Source organism: Urocitellus parryii, chromosome 7, assembly GCF_045843805.1.
Source record: "Urocitellus parryii isolate mUroPar1 chromosome 7, mUroPar1.hap1, whole genome shotgun sequence".
Taxonomy (NCBI): Eukaryota; Metazoa; Chordata; class Mammalia; order Rodentia; family Sciuridae; genus Urocitellus; species Urocitellus parryii.
In genome coordinates this window covers 166,366,419-166,386,266 of record NC_135537.1, presented here as the reverse complement: position 1 = coordinate 166,386,266, position 19,848 = coordinate 166,366,419, and the positions used below count along the sequence as shown (strand labels likewise).

The 19,848-nt window shown below is 48.9% G+C and overlaps 2 protein-coding genes across 5 annotated transcripts; both read right to left on the bottom strand.

The window, feature by feature from the left end:
- Window positions 1-2,772: 2,772 nt before the first annotated feature.
- On the bottom strand, window positions 2,773-7,019 carry Hexim1 (HEXIM P-TEFb complex subunit 1). Its single transcript, XM_026408205.2, has one exon. It carries the CDS (start codon window positions 6,013-6,015, stop codon window positions 4,948-4,950), a length of 1,068 nt encoding a protein of 355 aa, XP_026263990.1. The 5' UTR covers window positions 6,016-7,019; the 3' UTR covers window positions 2,773-4,947.
- Window positions 7,020-11,134: 4,115 nt separating this feature from the next.
- Window positions 11,135-19,844, bottom strand: Acbd4 (acyl-CoA binding domain containing 4). Of its 4 annotated transcripts, none has more exons than XM_077801442.1 (12): window positions 19,747-19,844; window positions 19,135-19,357; window positions 18,306-18,404; window positions 17,827-18,219; window positions 17,447-17,567; window positions 17,278-17,362; window positions 16,893-17,013; window positions 16,559-16,645; window positions 16,163-16,233; window positions 15,996-16,074; window positions 15,134-15,273; window positions 11,135-11,803 (listed from the first exon to the last, which is right to left on the bottom strand). In XM_077801442.1, the coding sequence occupies exons 4-12, from the start codon at window positions 17,912-17,914 to the stop codon at window positions 11,678-11,680; spliced, it is 918 nt and encodes a 305-aa protein (XP_077657568.1). In that variant the 5' UTR covers window positions 17,915-18,219; window positions 18,306-18,404; window positions 19,135-19,357; window positions 19,747-19,844; the 3' UTR covers window positions 11,135-11,677. The 4 variants fall into 4 exon arrangements, with proteins under 4 accessions (XP_077657568.1, XP_077657569.1, XP_077657570.1 ...); XM_077801443.1 differs by having other exon boundaries at window positions 15,996-16,071; XM_077801444.1 differs by having other exon boundaries at window positions 11,135-11,800; window positions 15,996-16,071; window positions 19,747-19,843.
- Window positions 19,845-19,848: the final 4 nt, after the last annotated feature.

Sequence of the window (19,848 nt, the reverse complement as noted above, 5' to 3'; positions counted from 1 at the left end):
TTTAAAATTGCTTTTCTGACTGGGGATTTAGCTCAGTGGTAGAACTAAAATAAAAAAAAAACAAATTAAAATAAAAATTTTTATTTATAACACCATTTATGCTTTGTATGAAAAAGTCAGTGAAGTTTATATTCTCATGATCTTGCCTGTGTAAATGTGAAAAAGTTACTCCCCCCCAGAAAAATAATAAAGCCCCATGAACTCAAGAGTATTTAAGGTAGATAGATGCAAGTAATGTCTTAATTATAGCCTACTTTTCACCACACTGTTGTGAATATTTTCACCAACTGTTAGGAGTATAAATGGCCAGGGAATACTCACGACACTATCTAATATTTGATTAAATACAGTCAGCCTTTGAGTTTCTGAAGGTAAACTATTCAGTTTTGGATTTTGTTTTTAATTCTATGGAGTCCCTCTTTGATCTAACTTTTTTACTGAGTTCTAACTTTTAAAATCATTAGGATAAAGTGTATTTATTTACATTTCCCAAGAAGAGGATTTTTATTTCATTCTTGGTGAAGCAAACATTGAAACACTGGCCTGCACAGTAGCACTTGCTTGTAATTGCAGCAATTTGGGAGACTGAGACAAGAGGATCACAAGTTTGAAGCCAACCTCAGCAGTTTAGTGATATCCTAAACAACTTAGTCAGACATTGTCTCAAAAATAAAAACGACTGGGGTATAACCCAGTGGTTAAGCACCCCTGGGTTCAAGCTCAAGTATTCCCCCCCTAAAAGTTGAAACACTAATCAAATTGTTGGGCATCTGCTCAGGCAGTTTAAGCAGAATGATTAAACAGAATCAATAATCATGCCAGTAGTACCTCCCCTCCCCACACCTCCGTCAGGGCATCACGCTTGTACTCTATCATTGTCCCATATATCCAAATATACCCAGCCCTGTATACCTGTTTTTTTGTTTTTTGGGTTTTTTTGGAGTGGGGGTATAGGGGATTGAACTCTGGGGCACTCAACCACTGAGCCTTATCCCCAGCCCTGTTTTGTATTTTATTTAGAGACAGAGTATCACTGAATTGCTTAGTGCCTAGCTTTTTCTGAGTCTGGCTTTGAACTCAGAATCCTCCTGCCTCAGCCTCAAAATGCTAGTATTACAGGCATGTGCCAGCACATCTGGCTGTATCTTAATTTTGTTTTTGTTTTTTAGTACTGGGGATTGAACCCAGGTGTATTCAACCACTAAGCCACATTCTCAGCCCATTTTATATTTTCAGGCAGGGTCTCGATAAATTGCTGAGGCTGGCTTTGAACTTTTGATCCTCCTGCCTCAACCTCCTGAATCACTGGGATTACACTCCTGCACCACTGTGTCTGACTATTCTTTTATATATATATATATGTTTTAGTTGTAGATGGACACAATACTTTATTGTATTTATTTATTTTTATGTGGTGCTGAGGATCGAACACAGGGCCTTGCATGTGCTAGGAGAGCACTGTACCAGTGAGCTACAACTCCAGCCCCCTGACTGTATCTTTTGTGCTCTTTAAATCCTTACAATTATATGAAGTAGGCATGGCAATGCTTACTTCTGTTTTGTTGATAATAAGGAGGCTTAGAATTTGAGATGTGTCTAGGATTTCACTGTTAGTTCATATCAAAGATATGACGAGGACCCTGGTTGTCTAATTCCTAGTTATACCTAGTCTTTTGCTTCCTATTTTTAGATATACTCCCTTGTTTTTTCCTCCAGCACTGGGGATTGAACCCACGGGTGCTCTACCACTGAGCCACATCTCCAGCCCTTTGTGAGAGAGTCTTCCTAAATTGCTAAGGGTCTCACTAAGTTGCAGAGACTGGCCTTAAAATTGTGATCCTGTGTCAGCCTCCTATGTCTCCCATTACAAGCTTGCATCACCATGCCAGGCTGACCTAGTCCTTTTTTCAGAACTAAACCAATATGGAACTCCCTAGTCCTCTCCCTCAAATTTGAAATCTGAAGGACCTTGTCTCCTAATGACCTCTGTTATAGGCTAGCCCAGGAAAAAAATCAAGGAAGGATAAAGTTCTGTCCAACTAGTTTGTCAGTTTGGGAAGCCATTTTCCCTGGTTGGTTACCCAGGTCCCAATATGAGAAAGGCAAGAAACTGAAATGTCTTAATTTGTAAGCCCATTCTTTTGAACTGCTCAGTTAAAATGTTTTGCAAAGGACTTTAGTGAAAGGCTCATAGTTGGCTAGGGGATCATTTGTCATCACAACCCAGTTACTATAGGCAACTTGGCCTCTTTGTTGGGAGAGCAGTAGATTAGCCAAGTGTCTGAATGTAGAAAGTGTTAATAGAAAACATGTTTTGCATAAACTTCATTCTAAGAACATAAATGCAATAAGTATAGGGAAATGCAAGTGCCTTTGAAAGCAAGATTCCGACAAAGTTGCATAACTCAAATCAAATTTGAGAGTTACTTAGAGCTAAATATTTGTATATTTTTTGACTGGACTTGTCTCCTAAAAGTAGAACACTTTTTTTTTCTGATAATAAACACATTAGTAGTCTTTCCAAGATTGATTTGGGAAATTTCATGTTTCTAATGGTAGGGGAAATAGGTTCTTTTTAATTAAATCCTCCATAAGAAGAGGATCTAAAATCAGAGATTATCACTGCTGCATCCTGTAGTGCAGTCAAAATGAGGCATGGCTCTGCACAGTAAAGCCAGAGGGCACTGTTGCTGCCACCTTTCCACCAAACATTTTTTCTTGTGCTGCTGCATGATGTCATAGTAGACGAAAAATTAAAAACACGAAGAAAACTATTTCAAAATAGACATTTAATGTAATCTTTAGGCCAAGGAAAAACACGGATAATACATTGTCTCCAGTGAACCGCCTACCAGAACAGGATGAGCGCAGTCCAGTTTTGAAGGCCCTCATTTCATCCTACTGGCATAATTCCCCTTGATATATTGATTTGTATATACTACTTATGCATCAGAAGGTGCATTCTTGAAGTTCCCACCACCTCCACTATTGCTATTTAGCTTCAAATGCTGGCTTCCCAAAGGGAGGGGTTTCTTCTCCTTTTCCTACAGAGGTTCTTAACCTTCAAGGAGTTTGACATCTCATGAATCTTAACTCCATCCCCAGAAAAAAATGTGCATATGACACAAGACTACATACAATTTTGTGGGTTCAGGGACCCAAAGGCCCCCTGTGGTTTATAAGGCCCCAAGTTAAGGAACCCCTGTGCTAATGATTTAAACAATAGTTTCCTTAGGGAAACAGGACAAGTGAATGAGGACTGGGTAAACCATGGTGACAGGAAGGAATAGTCATTTAATTTTTTACTATTTTTGGGACAAGAATTAGTTCTCAGGGCCACCCTGCATTTTTTAAGAGCAGAGCTACTCAAGAACAAAAGCAGCTGTAAGCACAGTTAAGGAGACAGAACAGAATAGTTGCTGTATAAGAAACATGCAGGGTCCTTCCTTCAGCATCCAAGAACCTCATCTAACTAGAAGTTTTTCTTTTTATATTGGGGATTGAACCCAGGGGTACTTTACCACTGAGTTCAATCCCCAGGCCTTTTTATTTTTTGAAGACAATGTCTTGCTAGGCTGCCAAGGCTGGCCTCATGCTTGTGGTGATCTTCCTACCTCAGCCTCCCCAGGTAGCTGGGATTACAACCATGCACCACTTCACTGCTTTACATTGGATTTACAGTGATGTGCATTTCTAACTTAGTTCAACCCTCATGGAAGGGTGGACTTTTTTTTTTTTTTTTTTTTGGTGTAAGCACTTAGGTATTGGACAATTAGGGTAAGTCCTTGGTAAGTTTAATATTCCCTACCTTCATACATCTCAGCATAAAGAGCCACCTGCCACTGCCAAGCACCATGTTACAGGCCTATAATTCCAGCTACTAAAATGGCTAAGGGCAGGAGGATTGGAAATGTGAGGCCAGCCTCAGCACATTACAGAGACCCTGTCTCAGAGAATCAAAAGGGTTGGGTGTAGCTCAGTTGTAAAGTGCCATGGGGTTCAATCCCCAGTACTGAAAGAAATAGCTGTCCCATAAATTTACCTAATCTAATCACTGCTTGTACTAAGAAAGCAAGGTTTACTAAGAGCCTCATCCAAGCATCCAGGAACTTCTAGCCCTGTGGGGGTGGGGAGGCAGGTAGGGAAGGAAGAATTACTAGAAACCAACTTGTAGGAATGAAGGCTGTTAGTTGTCTGTCCTAACAAACTGCCAAATTGTGTTAGTAGACTTGAGTGGCCATCAAGAAGCAGAATTAAAATTAAGCTTCTGACTGTAGCTTCTGTGCACTCTCCAAAACACATTTCTCCAACATCATGAAAGAAAACCAAGGCACTAGAAAGCAAGCACACTTTTAAGTATTTAAGATAATCAAATATTTATATTTTGGCTGAACTGTATATTGAAGCATACTAAAACCTATTCATTATTGGGGGGGGGGTCACAAATAAAAAAAAAATTCTCCCATTTTTTTTTTCAAACTGACAATGACTATTTCATCATCTCTCCTCGAAAATGTAGTCATAAATCAAGAGTTAGGTCTAGAAATCACACTGAAACTATGTTACATTTACAAATATTAAATTTATTATAACTAGAATGAATTTAATGGTTCTCAGATTTGGCCACCTTGTAGCTCCGCTTAAGGAGGGGATTTTTTTTAAACAGAAAAATGCATTATAACTTGGTCAAATTACTTACACATTAAAAAAAATCCTTCTAAAGAGGAAAACAAGAAAAGCAACTCTTCAGTTTCACATAATTAAAGAACAGGAGAAAGCACGCAAGCTACATCATAGCTAAATTTACCAAACCAACCAAAGCCGGGGGGATTTTCTCTTCTGATTATGTGTCATAAAAAGGTCCGCTGTCTTATATACACATGTATATAATGTTACATTCCAGCACTGTAAAAAGTCCCCTTTGCCCCCCTCCCCGCAAGTTTCAGTCTAGTCTCCAAACTTGGAAAGTGGCGCACGCTCCTGCTGCCGGTGCAGTTCGTTCTCGGTCAGCAGCTGGAGGTTCTCGGCGCGCAGTCGGTCCAGCTCCAGCTCCAGCTCCCGCACACGAGCGTCGTCACCCAGCCGCTTGCTTTCCAGCCGCAGCCGGTTGTTCTCGTCCTCCATGCGCGAGAGGCACTTCTCCAGCTCCAGGTACTCTTTGATGAGCTCCTGCTTACTCATATTCTGCAGACTCTCCGCATGGTACCGCTCGTACGTCTCCGAGAAGTCCCGCTGCAGAAACTCGCTGCCATCCCCTCCCATCCCGTCGCTACCCCCGTCCTCTTCACCGGCTTCTTCCATAAAGTCCTCATCGCTAGTGTCGTCGGATTTGGCGGCGGTTCGTTTGGGGTAGAGCCCGGTTTTGAGATCTGGCTCCTCCTGGTCGTGGTCATCCATAAGGAACTGCGTGGTATTATAGGGCGCGACCGGCTGGCCCTTGGCGAACATCTCAGCTCGAATCCTGGAAGCTCGCAGACTCTGCTTCTCATCGAACTTTTTCTTCTCTTCCCAGGTCAGCTTGTAGTACGGTTTCCAATGCCGCTTTTTCTTGGAGGGGCGTCTTCTATGTTTCTTCTTGCCTAGCTGTCTCTGCTGTTGTCCCCACGCCTCCTCTCCCTCAACGGCAGAAGCCCCCAACTTGTTGGCCTCGTTGTCATGACACGGCTGGGCAAGCGCCTCGGACGTCGGTTCTCCTCCCGCCGGTGAGGAGACTCCGCCAGCGGACATGTCGTCCCCATTTTGGCCCTTCTCGCCCACTTCTAGGAAGCTTGATTCTGGACAGGCCTGGGTCTGCAGAGGAGGAGGATGGGGCTCCAGACTCCCTTCCCTCTCTGGCCCCGGCCGGCCACCCGACTGGGGGGACGCTCTCGATTGCCACCTACCGTCCTCCGCGGGCACCCGCTCCTCCGCGCCTGGGGGGCTCTCAGGGTTCCGTTCTTCATGGACAACAGCAGCACCTGTACAGTTGCTAGTTTGAGGCTGGTGTTGATATTCTGACAAGAGTGGTTCGGCCATGACTAGAAGAGTCCGCGAAGTTTGAGGAATTTTGTAAGTCCTTAAGGGAAAAAGAGGTTTATCTTTTCTTTTAAAATATGTCCTACAGTTCTCTTCGGTTTGTATTTTCTGCAGTGACGCCTTTAGCGAGTCCTTCTGTCAGCAAACTCCAATCCCAACTTGGGAGCTCAAGTCAGTAAAGGGTTAAGCGCCCACAGCGCGGCCAGCTAGCGGGTCCGAGGGGTGCAGCCGCAGGAACAGTACGTAACGTGCGGACTGGGTGGGCTTCAAACCTCCCCGCCGAATGCCCCCACGATCGAGGAGTTGGGCAAGAAGATGAGATAAAGTCCAACGGGTTAAGTTCAGCCCCGAAGGGGTTAAAACTACCCGATGACGCTTTCTCCGAGGGGCCGAATCCACAAAGGGTTAAATCCCCTGCCGCAGAGCCCACAAGGGGTTAAAGTCCCAGAGCCACCTCCTCCCACTTCCACGGGTGTCGCTCCAGCCCGAGCTCCCAGTTCCCTAGGCCCGGCCGGAGCCTTAGCCGAGGACAGACAAACTCATCTCCCCTTTGGCTCGATGCTCAGCTCAGCTCAATTCTCCTCCGCCTCCTCCTCTTTTCCTCCCTCCCTCCTCCCCTTTCAGACAGCTCCTCTTCCGCCTCCTTCCCCGACTTCCCCTCCCAACCTGCCTTTCCACCTGCCAACTTCCAACTGCTGCCTCCCAGCCCTCTGCGCCCCTTTTATATAGAAGTCTGTTCGTTCCCCCCATGCGCATGCGTAACGGAGTACCCATCACTGAATGCCGGGAGTCGTAGTTTCCATCTTTCAGGCCCGCCATCCTCGCGCGCCGTGCGACGTAGCCAATCCCAGATCACGCAGGAGGCGTCTCCCAGGCCGCCTCCTTCCATCGCTGAGCCCTTGCTAGAGAAACCCGAGTGACCATTGGTCAAGAGTCGCTTGTCTCGCCAAGGAAGGAAGGCCAATCGCAGAGGACATGGGGCGGGTTCTGGACCATACCATTCTGCTTCAGGAATACAAGAAGATTCCATGGTCTTTGAGAGCCCACACAGAATATTTTTATGAAAAGATGCGTTTTAAAGACTATTATCGTATTCTGTTATCAGCGGAAGGGTTCCGACAATGATAAACATTTGTTAATTAAAGTAAGAAATGGTTTATTCCTAAAAAGTAGTCCCTAAAGTGTAAAAGAGGAGAAATCCTATAAAGAAAGATGCTGGCCACAACTACAAATTCTCGATTCATAAGACTACAGCAATGGCTTAAAGGTGGGTTGTTGGTGCCTGGGCCGGACATTTGCGGAAGGATATAGTCAACATGTTTTTGTAAAAAAAAAAAAAAAAAAGTAAAAGCGCATGAAGAAGTAAACAAATGAAGAATAAAAAAGTGCCGCCTTAAAGAGACAGTATGACCGCCCTTTCGTGAAGCAGCCTCAGACGAGGCCTCGGGAGAGAAGAGAGCGGGTTCGAGTCCCGGGTGACGTCGATCCCTGACTACCTCGGGAACCCTTGGGTGAAGGTGGCCGAGTTCCAACCCCTGCCTGGTCTCTGAGATCCGTCTTCGCCCCAGGGGCCAATGCAAAATGGAGATTCGCGACCGAGCCTCTCCTGGGGCCGGATCTAAAGCGCTGGGTGGGGGTGAAGGACTCGCCCTCGGATCTCGGCTTCTGTCGAAGAAGATGGCCTCCTGGGGCTGATTTGGTCTCTTCACTTCGGAGACCTAAAACATTTCCTCAGCTAGGTCAGGGGAAGCTGGGTCATCTGATGAGCATCATTCTTGAGAAGGGGTTCGAAATGAATAAGTTTAAATAAACAGTCTTGGGTTTCTAGAAGAGAAGGGGGGTGTCATCCACAAAGGTCCTCCCTTCTCAGTGGGTGCTGAACGAGAATGAGGGAGGGAGGTAGGGAAGCAGGGCCAGAGGCTTCCCTAATGAGGAGGAGGGCCTTGCTCTGAAATGAGGATGCAGGACTGTGGGGGTAGATTCGTGGCCGCGGGGGTCGGGTGGGGGGATTCTTCACTGAGAGGCATTCTCCCGAAAACTCTGTCTAAAGATCCGGAAGAGCCCTCCACGTTAATCACCTTGGCATAATCGCCACTTTCCCCCAGGCCACGCACCCAGTGACCCCTTCTTATTCCATAATAGCAATTCCTTACATTCCAAATGGTGTAGATTAGATGAGGTTCTTTTAGGCACAGAACCGTTTGACCTCATCATAGCCCAGTGAGGTATGCAGGACAGGAATTATTGTTTCCATTTTAAAGAAATATTTTTAAAATTGTGGAAATTAAGTGGCTTGTCCAAGATCACCTGACAGCTAAGTGGCAGTTCTGACTAAAGTGACCCCCATGCCATTTTTCTTTCTGTCAGAAACAGAACTCCCTCCCCACACACACACCTTTTGTTCCTCAAGAACTCTAGTTTGAGTTCCTTTTATTTCCAATAGCCTTCACCTAATGCAAACCCTTATTTCATCATTTGGTAGTTAAGAGGGCACAAAGATTAATAAAATGTCATACTTGCTTCAGGTTGTTCATGGACTGCCACCAAACCACAGTGAACCAAAATGGTAAGTAAAGAAAATCCCCATAAAGGCTTGTGAGCCAAGCTGTTTGTGAGTTGGCTCTTAAGATGAAGAATTTTCGTGCAAAGTGGCAGGAAGAGACATTTTACTTTTTTTTTTCCCCCAGTATTTATTTTTTTTTAGCTTTTAGGTGGACACAATATCATTATTTTATTTTTATGTGCTGCTGAGGATCGAACCCAGTGCCTCATGCATGCCAGGCAAGCGCACTACTACTTAAGCCATATCCCCAGCCCCAACGATTTTACTTTTTATTATTATTTTTTGAGAGGGGATCTCGCTGTTTCCAAGACTGGTCTGGAACTTCTGGGCTTAAGCCATTCTCCTTCAACCTCCTGAGTAGTTGGAACTATGGGCCTGCGCCCCCACCCCTGGCCAGAAGGGCATTTTATGAGGAGTAGGCCTCCTATGGGAAGCAGAGTATTGTCTAGGAGCATGAAGTGGTTGGTAGGGCGGTAGTAATGGGCATGTTCAGTGCAGACTGCCTCCAAAGAAAAAGAAGCAGAAGTGACTCTGGGACGTTTCCAGGTGTTTTGGAAATTACTACCCCAGCTTTGTGTGGGCTTCAAGTAAATCAAGTCTATCTGAAAAGCCTTCCCTCCTCTGAATTTCTTTTCTTTCTTTTTTTTTTTTTTTTTGGTACCAGGGATTGAACTCAAGGGCACTTGACCACTGAACCACATCCCAGCCCTATTTTGTACTGTATTTAGAGACAGGGTCTCACTGAGTTGCTTAGCGCCTTGCTTCTACTGAGGCTGGCTTTGAACTCATAATCTTCCTGTCTCAGCCTTCCAAACCGCTGGGATTACGGGCTTGCCCCACTGTGCCCAGCCTGAATTTATCTATCCCTTAGGAGGCTCTTATAGACCAAGAATCCAGAAGGAAGGGTCTTGATAGAGAATTTCACTAGGAGGGGCTGGGGATGTGGCTCAAGCGGTAGTGTGCTCGCCTGGCATGCGTGCGGCCCGGGTTCGATCCTCAGCACCACGTACAAACAAAGATGTTGTGTCCGCCAATAACTAAAAAGAAATAAATATTTAAAAAAAAAAATAAAAAAAAAAAAAGAATTTCACTAGGAGAGTCAAAAGCCCTTCAAACTTTTACTATATTTTTAGGCTTCAGAGAATTGAGGCTGAACCCAGCCCCAGTTTACTAGATGGTTCAGCTATAAGGTCTCATTTGTCGTACTGGGGGAGAGGTGATCAGACTCATACAGTGTGAAATTCTGCTATGAAACAAGGGGCCAGGCACCTCAATATTGACTGAATTCCATTCCTTTGTCAGACATTTTATCTGGTCAATCATTGTTAAGCCCCACTGTTAAACTCAGGCTTGCCTTTAGATGAAGGGATCATTCCTGTTTCACAAACAAGGAAACCCAGGCTCAGAGCAGTTAAGAATCTTGCCCAGGTCTGGGGATGTGGCTCAAGTGGTAGCGGGCTCGCCTGGCATGTGTGCAGCCCTCAGCACCACATACCAACAAAGATGTTGTGTCCGCCGAGAACTAAAAAATAATAATAAATATTTTAAAACAATTCTCTCTCTCTCTCCTCTCTCTTAAAAAAAAAAAAAAGAATCTTGCCCAGGTTCACAGAGCCAGCATGCAAGGGGAGGACTGCATCCTCCCTGCAACCCATCACCGGTTTAGTCTTTCTCCAGCTGCCCTGCTGCTGTTCATCTTTATCAATGAAGGCCAAAGAGTGACTGTGGCTTCCAGTGGGGCAAATGATGGCCAAGCTTGGGGCAGTGGACAGGGGCTGAGGGAGCTCAGAAGTCTAAGGGACTCTAGCCAAGGGCCTTCAAGATTGCTTCTTACTCAAGGACAGAAAGGTCCTGGGACCCAAGTGGTGGCAGCTGCTGGAGGTCAATGCTGCTACAGTCCTCCATGACTCTGAACCCTGCCCAAGAACCAGGAGGCACTTGGAGTGGCCAGGTCAAATACGGGCTGGTAGCTGGAGCCAGGGAGGCCCAGCAGGGAAGACCGGGCAGGCACGGACCAGAGGGAGGCTTAGTAAAAAAGAAGTTACAAAAGTTCAGAAGCCAAGCGGTCCCTAAGGTCTAAGCAGGAGCTAGGCCTACCTTAATAGGTCTTGTCCCGTCCCCGCATTCAGGGGAGAACAGGGGCGGGGCTCCCGCTGGACATTGGCCTTCCAGAAAGTTCTCTTGGAAGATGGGAGGTATGCTGAGGAGAGGGCCGCGGGCATAGCGAGAAGCCGCCGCTCTCCCCTTCAGACAGGGCCCCAAACTCGGGCCCTCCTTGTCACACCCCGCCCCCTTGCTCTGCCGGGACCGGCCCTACCAGCCCCATGTGCCCGGACGGGCGGGAAGGCTGGGCGCTGGGAGCCAGGGCGCGGCCGCCCGCCGGGGGCCTGTTTTCCCTCGGTTTGCTCGGGGAGGAGGGAAAACAGTCCTCATTCAGAAACTAGCCGCGGGCCTCTGGGGCCGTCCACGGGGCACTGGAGGAGGAGCCTGCCGGGGACCTGTGCCTTGCGCACCGAGCCCCTTCCCGCTCCCTTCGTGGGGGCCCAGACGGCAGAATATTGAGGTTTTATTTTATTTAGTGAAACATTCATTCGTAAAAGAATCTTCTGTGAAGACGTCCTGAGCGGTGTGTCGGGGCGGCTGGACAGGGAAGCAAGCAAGATCGGCGCTCCCCGCCCTCCCCGGGCCTGCGCACTCCTCCACCTCCCAGCCAATCGGTCTTCCAGGCCTGGCCCAAGTCCCAATTTGCCCAAGAGCTGAGCCGCCTCTGGGAGAAGCCTGGAGTCAAGTGACCCAGAGGGTGGGGCCGGAGGGGCTGAGACCTGGCAGCCCCGCCCTGCTCACAGCCACCCGAAAATGTGGGGATGAGCACCTAGTCTGCAGCCTTCCAGGACAGCGTGAGGTGGGTGGAAGGAGAGTCTGTGTGACCTGCTGGGAAGGGTGGGGTCTTATCGGGCCCCTATTGGGTAAGGGGGTGCCAAGGCAAACGCGGATGGGAGGGGATTGCTAATGCTTTTCTCCTAAAAATGTGGGAGACTCAGGGCACAGCAGGACAGGAGTTCAAAGCCCCCTGGGTTGACTAGAGGCCCCTTGCTGAAGTCACCTCTTCTGGATCCGAAACTGCCGGAACAGCCACTGGACGACGAAGGGCCACAGGAGGAGGAAGAGCAGCGTGGGAGCCGAGAGCCTGAGAGGCCAAGGCCGAGCCCTGGGCCTGGGCCTCTGCTGTCAAGAGGGAAGGAGTCAGAGGCCATCCTAGGCTCAGCACAGCCCTCCTTAGGAACCTGCTTCCAGAACTCACAGAGAATCCTGCCTCCCCAAGATTGGGAAGGTCTTACCCCCAAGTCTGAACCACTAGCTGGCAGTGTCCCTGACTCCTTGAGACCCAACTTCCTCCCACATCTTCCAGGCCCAGATGCCAGGACAGGCTGGAGGGAGGGACTGGCTCCTCTGGGCCACACAGCAATGACCCTGTTGTTAGGACCAGAAAACCCTGTATTGTAAAGGATGTGCCACATATTTTAAACAAGGACCTGATGTTAGTTTGTAAATGTTCTCTTCCAGCCAGGCCTGTGGTGCACACCTGTAATCCTAGCTACTGGAGGCTGAGGCAGCCGCAAGTTAGAGGCCAGCCTCAGCAATTTAGCCAAGCCCCAAGAAATTTAAAAAGATCCTGTCTCAAAAGGGCTGGGGATGTAGCTCAGTGGTAAAGCGCCCCTGGGTTCAATCCCCAGCACATAAATAAATAAATAAATAAATAAATAAATAAATAAATAATTTAAAATTATTAGAAAGAGCCAGAGCTCCTTGGAGAAGTGGCAGATTCCAGGACTGGGGCAGTGAAAGGAGCTGGTGGGGAGTGTGTGGGGCCTCTTGTACCAGAAAGCCAGGTAGCTTCTAAAAATGAAGGAGGTCATGTTCTAAGAAGGTAAGACCTGGCTTTCAAGGATCTCCACTGCCAGACTGGAGACAATCTGGGCATCAAAAAGAATGATCATTACAGTTGATTGGGATACTGAGTCTTTAAAAATCAGGAGTCCATAATCTACTCAAAAGAGAAAACTAACTGGGATGGGGAATCACACACTTGTGACTTGGAGGCTGAGGTAGGAGGATTGAAAGTTTGAGTCTAGTCTCAGCAATTTAGTGAGACCCTGTATCAAAATAAAAAGGACTGGGGTGTAGCTCAGTAGTAGAGGGGTGCCCTGGGTTCACTCTCCAGTACTGCAAAAAAAAATACGAATAAGAAAAACTAGAAGTTTATCACCATTGAGGAGACTACTTTTAAGTCAACTCCTTACTTTAAAAATAGATAATTAAGGGCTGGAGGTTACAGCTCAGTGGCAGAGTGCTTGCTTAGCATGCTTAAAGCCCTTTCAATCCTTAGTAACCCCCCCCAAATAATAATAAGGTCTTGGGTTCTATGCCAGGTGTTATATGCACAAACAATAAGAAGAAAGAATTAAGAACTTAATCTGCTTTTCCATAAGGGATTGTATTTCAAGAAAACCCAAGATAAACAGGGAAACCCTACAGAAATTTTTCATCTAATAAATGTTACAGGAATAGAATTTTAAAATCAATTTTTTTTGCAATCACTAATTAAATAATTGATTCAGGCAAAGATAATCAATTGTTGTCAAAAACTGTGTGGCAAATGCTGAGGAACCAGATATTTCCTGGATTCAAGAGGAAAACTTGACTTTACATAGGTGGAGTGAGATCTTCACCCCTTCTTTTATGCCAGCAGACCTTGCTAGAATCTCTAGTATAAACATCCAGGTATCAAATGTCCTCTGATGTGAAGAACATCACCTCTGGTCCAAAATCTTTAACCTGACCCTAACTCAGTTTCTTATTTCTAATGTCCCATTCACAGGAAACACCTCGTATAGAGGATACTTTCCTTCCCAAGCCTGATCAGCAAGCTAGTAGCATGGGAATGCACTGGTCTAGATTAAAGGACACTTAGAATAGAGATGCTTAGCAGCAGAGCGCTTTTCTACCATGCTCAAAGCCCTGGGTTCAATCCTCAGTACCCGCCCCCAAATAATAAGAATAAGAATAATATAATCACTTAAAAGACAGAAGAACTGGGTGCAGGTTATAGTCCTGGACTGAGCAAACAGCAGCTGGAAAAAGCAGTTTTAGGACAACTGGAGAACTCTGAATTTGAATGCCGTATTTGATGAGTTAAGGAATTAGTTGTGTGTGATAAAATGTTTTGGCAAGGTAGTAGAATGTTTTTGAGAGATATAAATCCAAGTATTTTGAGGTGAAATATCATGATGTCTATAATCTACTCTAAAATCCTTGGCATTTAAAATTGGCAAAAAGTAGAAAAGTAAAAGAAAAGAAAGAATGCCCTGTGGCAGGAGGGGTGGTTCTGAAAGTCAGCCATTAAGAAGGGATGTTGAAATCCCTGTTGTAATGGCTCACACCCACCATGCTCAGTGGGTTAGGGGTCACCCCAGAGATCCCCACATGCAGCCAACCCTCTTCTGCTCTAGCGACCCCAGGCTTCTCAAGAACAGACCATGCATACCTGGGCCTGGTGGTGCATACCTGTAATCCAGAGATTTAGGAGGCTGAGGCAAGAGGATATCAAGTTCAAGTCCAGCCTCAGCAACTCAACATGGCCCTAAGCAACTTAGGGAGGAAACCCTGTCTCAAGGGGAAAAAAAGAAAATTTGGGGGACATAACTCTGTGGTTAAAAACCAAAAAAACAACAACAACAACAACAACAAAAAACACCTACTGGGTTTTCAATCCCCAGCACATCCCTCCAAAAATAAAAATAAAAAAACCAGACCATTCAGAATGCTGGGTACCAGCGTAAAAGGGGACACCAACTTGAGGCTATGCCCAACTCCATCCTAAATGTTAATAATAACTGTAATAACAATGGACTGCACTGGAGGAGGCCTTGCTGGACACTGAGCACTGCAGAAACACCTTTGTGCATCTCATTGAGGCTCTGTGCCCTCAGACAAGTTACTCAACCTCTCAGAGCCTTAGTTTCTCCATGTGTAAAGGGGAGATGAAAAGAAAACCTATTTCATGTGCTCACCATATGGATTCATTGACAGAACGCAGATATTTGGCTGCTGGGGCTCCAGAAATGTTAGCAGTCATTTACTCAACATGGCTGAGCTGGATGGAGGATGCAGGACTAAATGAACTGTTTGGGGGTAAACCCTAAATCTGAGAATTGGAGTTTTGGCTGAGGGGCAACAGGGACCTCAGCCCCACTGCAAAGCTCAGATACCTCGTGGTCCTCCTAATTCTTGGTATTAGCCTCACGCTGGGTTTCTTTCAGGCAGAGGTGGATAAGCAGGGAAGGGTCCTCTTCCCACTCTCCCTCCAGGATAGAAGTACTTTAGACCCCCTGACCTCCCTGCCTGCAACAGAAGCCACAGCATTCTTTGCACAGAGCTGTGGGCAGATGGAGGCATGGTGACAACGACAGAAATGGCTTGATGAGGAGCCCAGAGCAGAGACAAAGTTCGGTACCAATCTCGTCCCAATTCTTAAATAAGGGAGGGGGACCTCACCTGCTCAGGGGGCTGGGGCTTGCTTTCCAGGCTCTGCAGCCTCCCCTGGACATCCAGCATGTTCTCCTGCAGTGCCCGAACTGTCCCCACCAGCCATGTATCCAACTCCTGGGGCCCCAGCAGGGTGACCCCCAACCCTTCTGCAAAGCACAGAGACACAGGGAAGGGGACTCAGCTATGGTGCAGACTTGGGCAGGTCTGGGAAAGTGTCTAAGTAGAGCTGAATGCTTAGTCCCAAGTGTGCCTCTTGTAATGTCCTCATCCACAGGGCTGAGTACTGGGCTGTGGCGGGTGAGAGGATTGAATCCAACAATTTCCACTGATTAGCTGGAAGAATATGGGTAAATCTTTAACTTTGAGGAGTCTCATTTTGTCATCTGAAAGCTAGAAGGACTTGGGGGAGTGGCTCAGTAGTAGAGCGCTCCCCTAGCCCTCAAGGCAGCTTGCTCAGTGAAATAAAGGAAATATTTATGGACATGCTCCTTTGGGGATTTGGCACACAGGAAATTCTAAAAGGGAATAGGGCAGAATTCATCGTCTTTTAAGATTCCCAAGAGAGAATTTCAGAAAATTTTGGTGACTTCCCAAAGCCATGAAGCTGGCAGTGACAGAGCTGTCCTTTCTCAGCGACCTGCTGAGGGTATAGACTCTTGGGTGGCCTGCTGGTGAGGAGGCAGGGCAGGGGTTTGTCCACCCAGGCAGGCGTCTGGGGCTGTTTGGCAACTTTTGCTGGGCAGAGGCTGCTGTCCCCAGGACCAGCTCTAGACTTTTACCTTTGCCCTAAGAGTGAAGCCAAGGGAAGGCCTGGGGCCCCAGAACCCTGGGGAGGGGCAGAGGGGGTGAAAGGACAGCAGGAGCTCACCTTCCTCTCCAGGGGGCTCAAGACTGTTTCTGGTGTCAGGCTCTCCTCCAGCTGCTCCCCTCTGTTCTGCCCAAACCTGCTGAGATGAGTCACACAGGTCCAGGGGTGGAAGTGGAGAACCAGGGCACAGTGGGTGGGGAAGGGGAGGGAATGGAGGGTAGTCTCACCAACTCAGGTTCTAGCTGCTCCAGGGAATCACAGAAAACCTCCAAGTCCAGGTCTCTGGGTGGCTGGGACTCTGGGTAAGGGGAGGTAGGGTTATTGCCAAGAGGAAGGCCCTGGAGGGAAGGGAGGGGTGCAGAGCTGGGCAGAGACACCCATTCAGAAGATACCAGGAGTCCTGCCACAGTAGGCACTATAAACCCCAGGAGTGAGCCCCTGGAACAGGCATCCCAGAGCCTGTCCCCTGGCCTTTGGAAATGTAGGGGGGCTCAGTGTCCATGGGCAAGAGCCATGAAGGTCACAGCATGGCATGCCTCCCAGCCTGCTCTTCTCCACCCCTCCTAGAGGTGGCCACCACCAGGCTGGGTTTAGTCCTTTGTGCCTCCTGCCCAAGCACTAACCTGAGCATGGGGGTGCTGGCTGCTCGGGATGGCAGGGAGGTCCAGAGACAGCCCCATCATCACCATTCAGCACCTGCACTTTCCAGCCTGTTAGGACACAATATACAGAGATGGGGCTGGGGAAAGGCTGGTACCGCTTAAGTGACATCAAGTCCCTCAGCCCCATTAGCTAGGAACACTGCTGGACACCCAGTCCATCAAGGGCACTGGCTGGGGTCCTTACAGGGACATCAACTGGGGCCCTCAGTGTCCAGCACCTCCCTTCCCAGCCCCCTTAGCCTAGACCTAAGACAGTTCACTTGAACTTTTGGAGCTCCCATGCTCGGGATCTGACCTGTGACCCTTCTCAGGAAGCTTTCTGGGGGCCTCGGCATGTCTGGGATCACCTGGTACAGGGGCTCGAAGTAACCAAACATATCCTCTGCCACCTCGCCCAGTGGCACGGTGTCGATCACCTGTGGGGGAGGGACTCTCATGGAGAAGAGTTGGCCCTTCCCACCTCTGCTCCCTCTGTCCTCTTTCAGTGGGCCCCTTCCCCCTTACTATGCCCTGGCATACACTTCTACCTTGCACCCTGCAAGACACAGGGACAACAGGAAGGTGGTGATTCCCAAGTTGGTATCAATGTGTAAGAGACATGATGGAGATCAGCACCAGAAGGGTGAGGGGCAGGCCACCGATCTGGAAGCTTGGGGACAGAGAGCCACAGCCCTTCATACCTTCTGTGCCACCAGTTTCATCTCAGTGATGTAGGCGGACATGGCCTCCTCCCTGCTCATCTTGCCCAGGCTGTTCCAGGCATCCCTGGAGGGTGCGGGGAGGGGTAGAGGGCTGTGAAAAGGCTGGTTAACAGCTGAACCGAAGTTGCTGGGCAGGTGAGGAGCTCACCACTTATATCGTCCAATGGGGTCCCAGAATCCAGGCCTTGGGACCAGGCAGGGCCCCATGGTAGCTTGCTTGTAGTAGCTATAGAATCGCAGCATCTCTTCGTAGGACGGGCGGTAAGAACCTGGGTACAGGATTGGGAAGTGGAGAACACAACATCACCTCCAGCTCCAAGAGAATAGAGGGAAAGGGGGAACACCCCTGGAGAGGGCAGAGATGGTGAGGGGTCCCATCCATCTGGACAAGGACAGGAGGTAGCGGGGACCATCAGAATAGTCCAGGTAGGAACTTGTGTGAAAACACTGCAAGGATCTTCCTCACTAATTTCTTAGAGTCTTACCCCAGCATCCTGAACCCCAAAGCGCTGGTCCCCGCAGCCTCACCATTCTTAGGAAGGTTCTGAATGACGCTGACCGCAGCCTGGAACTGTTTCTGGTAGTCTGGCTCTGGGCTTTCATTCTTGGTGCCCATGCTTCTCCAAGCCCTGGGGCCCTACTTTGGGGCGACTCTGCAAGAACGACCCTCGGTGTGAGCAAGCCTCAAGATCTATGAGCCAGGGTCCATTCCCAGAGGAGCGTAACTAGGGTCTTTAGAGGCCTGAGAGAGAGCTGTGAAGTCAGAAATTTCGGCTGAGCAGGCTCATTTTCCCTACCTCAAGGCAGTAGGGGGGGGGTCGATGTGGTGAGGACCTCAATAAGTGAGTGGAGAACCAGGTGCCAAGGGTTCCAGAGCTGACATGTCCCAGATGCGCTTTTCTAGGTGCACATCTCCAGCTCCTGGACAGGCGAATGAGGGAACGAAGGATCAGGGCGGGGCGAACAGCCACGGACCAAGGGCCCCCATAGCCCGGCCCGGCACTCACCCCGCGACTCCCAATGCCGGGACACCTAGGTCCTCTCACGCCACTAAGTGGTGGCTTCCGACTGACCTCGGGGTCCAGTCTGGCTGGGATGGGAACGCACTGCAAGAGGGTAAATTCAAGCCAATGAGAGGCGCCGTTTCACATTCAGTTTCTATACACTAACCACTCAGAACGGCCCTTTCAAGATTATGTAAATAGCGTCGCGGTGCTTGTACCAATCAGGCGGGGATAATCTACGTGTTGGACTCCCAAACCCGACAGCCAGAGGCGAGCTGCGGCGCCCCCCTGTGGACATAGTGAATGGTCGTGGGGTCATTGCGCCCCCTCGTGGAAATTCACTCCCGCTGGTTTTTGCCCACCCCGCTATAGGAGTCGTCCAACTCAGATTTTCGGATACTTGGGCGCTGGGGAATGAGAAATAGAGTCTTGTTTTGAGCCACGAGTTCTGGAGGAGAGACATCGGAGCTGAATTTTGGAAGATTTGAGAGTGACCCAAGAGAATTACGAGGATGGTACTCTTGGAAGAAGGGCTCAAAAGATCAAAAAGTACAAAGGTGAAGACTTGATATTCAGAAAGAAAATTCAAGGCTCCACAGGGGTGGGGAACTCAAGTCAGTATGCAAAATCTCTGGATTGAAAATATCTGAGAATGGGGAACAATAGATGGCAGATCTAGGTCCTGAAAACAGCGGTTTTCTGTGTGGGAGGCCCTGCGGTGGGCAACTGCCCAGTGGCGGTTTGTGCCTGGCTCTCTGCCCTGACCCAGGACACCTGCTGCGGACAACGCAGCCATCAGGACATCCCACCCTTCTCGCTTATAAGCACACACCTGACACGGCCACCAGAATCTGCACGTGGACGTTGCCCACGAGTTGGTGTCAAGGACACTCACACAGCGTGAGGCGGACCACGGAGCCCCAGGCTGGGGTGTCAACCCGTTCAAGCTTCGAACCCCAGAACCAGTTCCCAATTTCTCGACTTGGTGCTTCCTCACTCTCCAGATCAGCCGGTTTTGGGACTTCCACCACAGGGGGTCTGCACTGGCCCGGCACCTGGAGGTTAATTCAGTGATGTCACTGCCAAGGCCTCCCTGTCCCCGCCCTTCGGGTTCGCTCTGCCTCGCCGCTCCACTCGGTTCTCGAGTTCTGCGGGGTTTCCCGGCCCGAAGACCCTTAACCGAGGACAGTCCTCGCAGAGACCGGTCCCCTGCCTGGCTCCCTCCTGAGTCCTCCTGGTGGAACCGATGAGAGAGGATGGGGTGGGTTCCTGCGTCCTCTTGGAGTCAAGGGTCCCCGGAAAGGAGAGGGTGTTTGTGCAAGGAGAGGGTGTTTGTGCGGGAGGACAGCCCTCGCCCCTCTAGTGCCCCCCCCCCGCCATGTAGGCTCTGACCACGGATGGGGCGGAGATCCGAAGATCGCACGGGAAAGGGGAGGGGACTCACGACCAAACGCGAAGACTCGGGGGGACCGCATAGCTCCGGGCCTGGGGTCCCGCGGCCGGCTCGCGCCTCCCCTGCGCAGTCCTCGCTCCGCCCCTGCCCCGC

What these genes read in the sequence shown, in the direction of transcription:
- Acbd4 (XM_077801442.1), bottom strand. Translation starts at nt 17,914, where the DNA reads ATGGGCACCAAGAATGAAAGCCCAGAGCCAGACTACCAGAAACAGTTC. An exon ending in TCAGAACCTTCCTAAGAATG is followed by an intron (nt 17,568 to 17,826) that starts GTGAGGCTGCGG and finishes TCCTGTACCCAG; the next exon opens with GTTCTTACCGCCCGTCCTAC. An exon ending in CCCATTGGACGATATAAGTG is followed by an intron (nt 17,363 to 17,446) that starts GTGAGCTCCTCA and finishes CGCACCCTCCAG; the next exon opens with GGATGCCTGGAACAGCCTGG.
- Hexim1 (XM_026408205.2), bottom strand. Translation starts at nt 6,015, where the DNA reads ATGGCCGAACCACTCTTGTCAGAATATCAACACCAGCCTCAAACTAGC.